This window comes from Haliaeetus albicilla, chromosome 6, assembly GCF_947461875.1.
Source record: "Haliaeetus albicilla chromosome 6, bHalAlb1.1, whole genome shotgun sequence".
In the NCBI taxonomy this organism is placed as follows: Eukaryota; Metazoa; Chordata; class Aves; order Accipitriformes; family Accipitridae; genus Haliaeetus; species Haliaeetus albicilla.
Genome location: NC_091488.1, coordinates 2,894,597 through 2,903,917, shown reverse-complemented (window position 1 = coordinate 2,903,917; position 9,321 = coordinate 2,894,597). Strand labels below are relative to the sequence as shown.

Genomic DNA, 9,321 nt, shown 5'->3' with positions numbered 1-9,321 from the left:
GCTGACATACAGCCTAGTAACATGAGAAGCCGCCTCTCCACATGCTGCCCTCCAGTCTTTGAGATCCCATGGGCTGGAGCAGTGTGTTACCAGCGTTTGGTGTTTGGCATTGGTTGCGCTGTGCCTCTGTTACCCTCTGGATGGGATCAGGAACTCCTTTCCCCAGGCCTCGCAGGGACGGGGAGGCTGGGGCTTGGTGGAGTTCTGCTTGCTCTGGCCGTGGTCCCCCTCTGTCACGTTTAACGAGTGGATCAGCACAGGACACTAACCACTACGTACAGCTCTTAACAGCGTAGGGCCAGGGAAAAAAATTCAGACCGTGTGAAATGGAATTGATCTTATCAGCATATACATTATAAATACAAGCATGGAAAAAATTACTGGTTCAGCTCTTGAATCACATGAACTGGCATAGCTGTATTTTTTTCAGCGCAGTTGTACTGATTTATGTAGTGTAGGGTATGTTCTTAGTAGTTTAAAAATGTTTTCCAGCTTTGGACAGACTGGAAATGTAATTCAGCAACTGTAACTTATCTCTGGCTTTTGGCTTAGCTGCTATTGCCTCTGGATTACAGACTAATGTACCATAGCCAAGTGGCTCTTTTCTAGCTGTAGCTCCTAGAATGTGACCAAGCAGACACAATTTTTGCAGAAATTAAGTAATGTATCAATAGCAAAAGTCAGCAATCTAAGCCTGAGATGCTAAGAGAAGTAAATTTTCAGAAAACCAAGCATATAAGCAAGACTTACAGGGAAAACATGTATTCCATAGGAATATTCTGTGATAACTAATGAGGCACCCATGCTTCACACAGGTTAGACTCCTGGTTCAGCAACAAGACCTTTAATGGTCTACTGCACTCACATATTGGTCAAACTCCTGAAAGTAACAAAATTAATGAAATTTTATTGGCAAAAATCAAGCTGAACGTGACCTATGTAATTCAACAGAAGCGAGCCTCAGTTCAGTTTATCAAAATACTTCAGTTTTCCAGCGGGATCTGGAATTATCTGTGAAAGAAAGAAAATGAAAATGTTAGTCACAAAACAAAACCACACAAACACAACAAACTCTAAAACCAGAACAGCATAGTATTCCATAATATGATGCTAAGGCCAACCCACAAGCAACAGTGAAGAGTAATTTATCAGTTGACTTGATACTAGATTACTGTTTATCTCTAAAGGTACCTAACAACAGTAGCAGAAAGATTTAACTGATTGGGGGAAGAGAGAGTGCAGCCTACCAAAGGAAGAATTTTGACAGTTGGGAGCACATACATCTATGTTGCTTGCCCCAAAAGCAAGATATTTTAATAAATTAACATCTGTAATCAAGAGTCTTAAAATTTACTTACAGTTCTTCCCTTGGCCACCACACTCTCATGGCTTCCTCTGGTTTGATCTAATTAAATCAAGCACATTTAGAAGGCATGGCTACATCTTCGAGAAAGGCTTTTGAACTAATCTGCTATTTATATTATCTGCATCTTTTGCACAGAGGAGAATGCTTATGTATTGTTTTAGATCTTTAAATCGGTAGTATTGGAGCTGTTAATCTTAGCATTGTAAGACTGTTTTTTAGAAAATACATTAATGTTGTATTATTTAGGTGATCCACAGTTATGGAGGGCAGAACTTTTCTGTGCCAAAATACATCTGTTAGGCCAGCCAGCCCTCTTTCATTCTACAGTCTTAATATCCAGCCTCCCCCACTAAGACGCTCCTCTGCTAGCTTGAAAGAGGCGACTCAGCCTTCAGTCATCCTGGGAAGTTTTCACATCCAGCAAAGAAATATGGTTTAACATTCCACTGTTTTTACTGTCAATTACAATGCTCACTACTCTGCTCAGAGGCCGCTGGGACCTGCTTTTTGTTGAGACAGCTCTTAAACAACAACGCTGTCATCACCAGCTGGTTCAGAAGGAAGCCACATGCTCAAATAAATGACAGTGATCTCATCTGAACTAGGCAGCTCAGACCTCTAGTGAAAGTTTCATTATTCTGCTGAGGCTTGATCCAAGCCAGAGAACACAAGTCCAATGGGTGTTTATCTGAACCCTAGCTCTTCTGCTTGTAGTCACATGTAAGCCAGTAGTAACAAAGGAGGAATAGCTATTGCGCAGCAAAGCAGTGCTCTCTGCTGGAGTTCTGACAGGGGCACACTGGCTCTGCTGATAGAACAGCAGCCTGGGAACTTGTATCTTTCTTTTTCTGGGTAGTGCCTAGGATCCACGGTAAGACTCGACAGAACCAAGAGTTTATACGGACAAATAACCGAGAAGATAGGACAGACTCAAGAGTTTCCAACTTCCTCTCATCAGGTGTTAACAGGAAAAAAAGCTCTTGATCACAAACTTGTTGCTGCTCCAGAAGAGTTTTGTTCATACACAGGGAATTTGAAACAACTAGAATATGCCTAGTGTGAGGGAAATGAGCTCCTAATGAAATCAGCAGTAATCCAAAAGCTGCAGCTATAGTAATGTGAGTTTACGCATATCATCTCATTGAAAGTTGCAAAGATCTTGGATTTGGCTTTAGTGGAAATGATAATTGAGTGGTTTTTAGTAGTACATGCATTTAAATTTGAACAGTGACTTACTGTTTCACTGCCTGGTTTCCAACCAGCAGGGCAAACTGGAAAAAAAACCAAGACGAAGTTAGTAAAAGTATTTTTAGACAATACTTACTTTTGTGCACTTAATAGTCTCTTTCTGAACTTGAAGTAAAACAGCACACAAGTGTTACCTGTAAATATCTGCAACTGTTAAATACGCAGTTTTCTTTATACATGGGATGGTGTCATAACAGTTTATACCTGATACCACCTACCACTTCTGTTAACTGGAAACTGCATATCTCTGGATGGATGTCTATGCCTTGGTTTAATTCTCATGCCCTTCTAGACAAAGTACTGGCAAAGCAGTATCTGAGAATGAACACCTATTCTAGTAGAAAGAACAGTTTCATGATAAAATTCAGGTGACTGCACAGAGACCTACCTTTCTTTCTTGAAAACTAAGGCTAGGGGAAATTTTTTAGCAAAGAAATCAGTTCAAAGGTTCCACAAGAGACTGAGTGATATTATTGGAAGCCTTGCTCAGGAGTAAAGGGATTATAGCATGCGGTTAACACGCAGTGTGGCTGGGAGCCCTGTGACCACCTGGACAGTTGCACGTTCTGGAGCGAAGCTCTTATCTCTTCAGAGCTCTCCCTCTGAGGCTTTAGCCCAATGAGTGATGCCGTATTACACTGCGTTAAGGCATGCTGTCAGACAAAACATCACAAATGCAATTAGGAATTGTGGAGAACTTTTTTTCCTATTCTGTGCAAAGAATCCAATAAGGCATCTAGGGAGGCTCTCCTCAGCGTTCATGCAAAAGCTGGAAAAAAATGTTGTACTCCAGAAACACAGTGCAGATCAATATTCTGTAAGACAGCTTTGTAACTAAATAAGAGAGGCTAAATTTCCTTAGTCAAATGTGCGTAGCCTAACTATCAGCATTTATCTTTTAAAATCTGTTCAGCGAAGCATAATAATAATTTATACTTTCAGCTAAAGGTACTTTCAAATGCCAGGTGAAATTGACTTGAAATGGAAGTTAAGCTGTTTAACATGTGTATTAATATTTTAAAAAATCTTTAAATAAATGAATGTGTTTAAATAAACACATCTAAAGAAACATGTAAAGTTCACCCTATGCTTGAACTGGGAGAACATGAATTCTTGAGACAAAGTAATGATCTGATGCCAGTGAAAACTTCTTTGTCAGGGGAAGATGATCACATAGCACTTGTAAAGAAAACACAAGTAATGGTGGTCTAACTTTCACAGTATCACCACGTATCTTGACATGAAGCACTCTCAATTACTTGTCACAGATCCTCAATGAATGGCACAGGACAAGGATGGCTCGCATCTCAATTATTTTAGTATGCCAAAATGTACTGAGATATTGGGCCTGATTCTTCATGGCCTCATTACTTTGTACAGATTTACGCTTGTGACAGATGGTACATAATGCCTTAATTCAGACCAAGGAATGCTTTATGCTCTGCATTCTCATGGATGTGAAGCAAAGTGTGAATTACTATTCCACAAACAACCCATGGAGGTACCGGGACCACAGAATCTTGTAGCAGGGCAATCAAACCCCTTCATTCACTGCATGAGGCTAGTCTCTAATGCTACTGAGTACCTTTCTTCCAAAAAGCTACAAATACAGCTCCCAGTCTAAGTAAAACAATCTTCAACATGAAAGTATTTAAAAGAGCACCTTCTCCATGTTTGTCTGTGTATTGGAATGCTTGTACTAAACGAAGAGTTTCATCCACTGATCTCCCAACAGGAAGGTCATTCATCGTGATCTGTCGAAGGATCCTCTTCTCATCAATAATGAAAAGGCCTCTGTGAAAACATTTTGTGTGTGTGTGTGTTAGGAAACAGAACTAATTACAGTGTTGTGTTTACACACTATTTTATGTCTGCTGGATGGGAGGAATTTGATCTCTGCGAACACCATACAATACCCACCACCTTAGAATACTAGTAACCTACTATTCTTTACCTGGGCTATCAGATGACATGAGCTGAGGGTAAGTTAAAAACAAAAAGGATAGTTCTCTGCAGGACATAAAACTAAGCTTTGACAGGCTCTGCCAGGGGATGTTGCAGATGCTATGATGTTACAGGGATCCCAAAAGCAACTAATCAAGTTTATGAAAGCGGTATCTCTTGAGGCCATTAGCTACCCTTAGTCTTGACTCTGCTTGGACTTGGGAGGTCCCTGAGTAACTGCAATTCTGGGGAATTCTGCATGTTTGCCCTGCCCTAGGTATCTGTTGATGACAGCTCTTAAACAGGGTATTAACCTTGACCCTTGTTCTGACTCATTCTGACTATTTTTTTTTGCGTTCTTCAATATTTATTTTGTGTCTCGGCATGAATCCCCAAGTAAAATCTGCTCTCAAAGAAAAATTTCAAATGCTTCTTTAGACATAAAGTAGTAAGTAGTACCCCCGCAAAAAAAAAAAAAAAAAGAAAAAAGAACTGTAACCAAGTGAAATACCTAAGTGTATGCCCTTGATCTTCCAGATACACTCCGTAATCCTTTGAAATTTGGTGCGTCAAATCTGAAAGAAGTGGAATCTTCATAGGTCCAAGTCCTCCTTGTTTTCGAGGAGTATTAATCCTTTGAAAGAAAAGAGATACAGATGTATTTCTCAAAGATTTATATTCCCTATGCAAAGCTAAAGGTCACAAACCAGAACAGTACAGGCAGGAGGATTTAGTGCAAGTGAATTTTTTTTATTCTGCACGCAAGGGAGATGAATACTATTTATGGTTCGAGCAAAATGGTCAGTAGATCTTTTGCAGTTTTTGGCCACATCTATTAATAATGACCTCTTTCTTATCAGTCTTATTTGCTTTATACCAATGTGCTCGTGAATTGGGACAGTATGATGGATTTACGGATACTTGCATCCTTATTGCTTTTTTTTTTTAAAGTATTTTTTGGACTGAGACATGATATATTTCAAGCAATACGTATTAAACAAGCTTCAAAGATAAAGGTACTTTCATGCACTAGATTTAAAAATTTTTACCACTGAAAAATATTTTAAACATTTGTATCAATAGCATCACACTTTTACACATTATGATATACCTACATAGGCTAAAAATCTGGGGATACAGTTCTTCAGCTAAGATGGACCCATGAATAATTTTTAGTGAAAGGCAAGGGTAAGATACATACCATGCTAAGTGAGTGAACTTTGAGTCCACAGAACATGCTACTACTTCGGTATTTATTGCTCTGAATTCTTCAATTCTGTCACTGAAGGCGATTATCTCAGTTGGACATACAAATGTACTAGATAAGAAAAGATAAAGTCGAAATTTCATGAAACATCCAGTAAGTTCTTTGTTTAACTTCAAATTGTGGATTTATCATAAATTATTTCAGCTTTTACTTATTTTTTATTGCTTCTTCAAATATTTAACTGAAATGCTGCCTGACAAATCTTCTCAAAATTATTTTTTTGTGTGGAGACACTAATTAATGGACACACTTATTAGGACAAAGACTGTGTTACGATTTTACCAATGCATGATGAAAGCACAAACGCAAAGAACGTATTTTGTGTTGTCACTCCTTTCTTCTCCCTCAAACGCTCACCAAACAAAAAACCAAGAGCTCAGAAAAGGAGAAAAATTAATGAATTACGAGTCTAGTGTAGCTGCATTCAGTCTTGGTATGTCTACAGTGGTCTTACTTACAAGTCGAGAGGGTAGAAGAAGAAGACAAGATATTTTCCTTCATAATCTGTTAATTTCAGCTCTTTAAACTCTCCATTAATGACTGCTGTTCCTTCCCAGTAAGGTGCTGGCTTGGAGACTGAAACACAAAGGACATTGAATTAAAAGTCAGAATACAAAGCACATGTTCAAACAAAGCTGTTCATTAGTCAGCTGGTGTGCAAGGAGGACTGTTCTTCCTTTTGCTTGAAAAACAACCTACTGCACACAGTTACAAAATGAAACTTTCTTACCACTTTAAAGAGTTCACAGCTGGCAGAGGTTACAAGGTGATGAAGAAATGTCAGTTTCAGTACACATGGAAAGTAATTTGACCAATCTGGGCTTATACAGGAGCCCTCTGAACTACTGATAACCAAGGCCACACAAACCTTATCTGGGCATATCGAACAAACCGCATATGCACCACCAGTTCATGGCCGACCATCTATTAGACCGAAAGAGAAACTGTTGTAAGATTTCACGAACCCTCAGTATTTTGTTATGAATAGCTCTTGTGAACCAGAAGCATAAGATGGTTCAAATTCATATTGCTGCTTCTTAGCCACGAAAAACTACTTGGAATTCAAGGCCACAAAAAATACATGCTACAACATGTTTAGAGACAAATGCCCCAAAATGCAGTGTATATTTATTAAATTACAACTCCTAAGCAAATTGTAATGTGAAGACACTTGTGGGTTTTTTTTTTTTAAATCCAATTAAAATGCATGAAATATATTTACTATTCCTACCAAAAGGGATTAACACTGAATTTAAAATATTAAAAATTATTCTGCCCGGTCCTATTTTCATAGTAATGTGAATTCTGAGACAAAGGATAGGGTACGCTGGAGATAACAAGGTGATCTGAATAAACTTGTGATGTCAAGGACATTGACACACAGCTGCAGGAAATTAGGGAAAAGCTGCTGAGAAAAATACATGGAATCTTCATTATTATCTGGATGATGAGTGCGTTGTTGGGCTCTCCTTTTCTTAGGACAACCTAGAGCTGTAGAATATAGTTAAGCGAGGATGTATAACGAGGACTGCGAAAAATACCCCAAATCATCAGGCAGATTGTGCCCCTGAGTAGGAGAGCAGTCATCTTTGGTTTCACTTGATATAACCCACAAGGGACGCAGCAATACAAGTACAGAGAGTCAGTAGGTATGACTGATAATTTCAGTTTACGTTTTTTGAAGAAATGCTCTTCCTCCTCTCAAGTCTTCTGCAGAATTCTTTCTGGTCAGATTTCAAGCCTGGGACTTCCAATGTCTTTTTAATTAAGTCTTTGCAGGTACGGGACTATTTTCAAGTGAAAGCAAGAATTAATCCCCAAGTTATTTTGAGCTCTCAAAAAATGTTTCAAATATGTTGCTTTTTACAAGATAGGGACACCCCAAATCTAATCTCTTTGTAGCAAAACATTCTCTTCGACCTTCAGATTAGGAGGGAGGAGGAAAAGAAACTGAGTAAAATACGTTGCACCTTGACCCCTTTCTACACCGAGATGATTTTTGGGGGGTTAAAAACACTTGTCCGAAGCGCTGTGCTATCTGACATTACAAAGAGAGGAAAAACCAAACAGAATTGGTTACAAGTATCTCGGCTGTTTTTCCCTTTTTTTTTTCTTTTTTTTTTTTCTTTTTTTTTGCAGCAGCATCTGTTTGCAAACGTTTAAAACAGCCCCGGCTCGGTGGAGGAAAAGGACGTAAAAGCCGTCAGCCCTCACAGCCAGGGTCGTTTCTACCCTTTCCCCTCTCCGTTCTGCAGAAGGGGGGCTTGAACGGGTTTCTCCCCCCCCCCCCCCCCAAAAACCCCCCACCTCGCTGCCGCTCGTTTACACCCAGTCCCGCTCTAAAGTTATTCAAACCGCGGGAGAGCGCAGGCCGCAACAGCAAAGCCACAAACCTAAGCCCAGGGAGACCCGGTCAAGGTGAGGAGAGAGCGGGGACGCTGGGCCTGCCTCCCGGCCTGCCTCCCCTCCCGCCGCCCCCAGGCCTCTCCCCGGCAGCGGACGCTGCCCGGGCCGCAAAAAACCGCTTCAGCCGGAGGGGAAGGGGTTGGGGGGTGGCCGCTTCGGCAGGGACACCCGCCACCAAACCGCGGCGGGGAGGGCCGGGGGCTGCCAAACGGCCTCCCCGCCGCCGGCCCCGCTCTCCCCTCCGCCGGGGATGGCGGGCGGGAGGGCCGCCATCCCGCCGCCGCCGCCGAGGGCCAAAGGCGCTCCGCCTGAGGTGGCGGCAGCCCCGTTTGCCGGCGTCCGCGACAAAAGAAGGGGTCCCGCACCCGCTCCCTCGGTAGCCCCGGCACCTACTCTTGGCCTGACTGAGGTGCAGCGAGTGGTCGGAGACGGGCACCCGGGCCGCCTCCCCGGGGTAGACCTGTCCTCCCGCGTAGTAATGGCACTGCTCGTCCCCCCGCTGCCTCGCCGACCGCGGCTCCTCCGCCTCCGCCTCGCCTCCCAGCCCGACCAGCACCACCAGCAGCACCACCAGCGCCGAGCCTCGAGCCCCGCCGACCGCCTCCATGGCCCGCCGAGCGAGTGCACGTCCCGGCGGAGGGGCGGAGCCGGGCCCGGTCCCTCTCCTCACAGGGGCCGGCGGCCCGCTCGGGCGGGCTCCCCGCGGCGGTTGCTCTGAGGAGAAGCGGGGCCGGAGGGCTCCCCGCGGCGGTTGCTCTGAGGAGAAGCGGGGCCGCGGCCTCACGGTAGGGCCCCAGAGGAAACGGTAAATGGACGTACGGGTCTGTGGGGAGAGAAGAGTGTGTGAGGAGCGCGGCTGCAGAGGGAAACTCTCCGCCCGTGCCTCAGGTTTCCCGCCCGGTCTCTCTCCTACGTGTGGCGGGGTGGTTTCTGTGGGCATTTCATCGCTGGCGGTCGTACCAGTCGGTGCCGAGCGTGGATATGCGTAATGTTAACATCCCTCAGTCGGAAGGCATTCCCAAATAACTGTAAATGAGAGAGAAAACCAGTAAAGTCAATGCAGTAAAACCAGGAGAGAATCAGGCCTCTT

At 43.1% G+C, this 9,321-nt stretch overlaps 1 protein-coding gene across 2 annotated transcripts; it reads right to left on the bottom strand.

Moving 5' to 3' along the window:
- Positions 1 to 887: 887 nt before the first annotated feature.
- PRDX4 (peroxiredoxin 4) lies at positions 888 to 8,893 on the bottom strand. 2 transcript variants are annotated; one of them, XM_069784843.1, is made up of 8 exons: positions 8,625 to 8,893; positions 6,284 to 6,401; positions 5,760 to 5,876; positions 5,070 to 5,192; positions 4,278 to 4,408; positions 2,603 to 2,637; positions 1,359 to 1,405; positions 888 to 1,011 (listed from the first exon to the last, which is right to left on the bottom strand). In XM_069784843.1, exons 1-8 carry the CDS (start codon positions 8,836 to 8,838, stop codon positions 1,008 to 1,010), a joined length of 789 nt encoding a protein of 262 aa, XP_069640944.1. In that variant the 5' UTR covers positions 8,839 to 8,893; the 3' UTR covers positions 888 to 1,007. The 2 variants fall into 2 exon arrangements, with proteins under 2 accessions (XP_069640944.1, XP_069640942.1); XM_069784841.1 differs by lacking the exon at positions 1,359 to 1,405 and having other exon boundaries at positions 8,625 to 8,890.
- Positions 8,894 to 9,321: the final 428 nt, after the last annotated feature.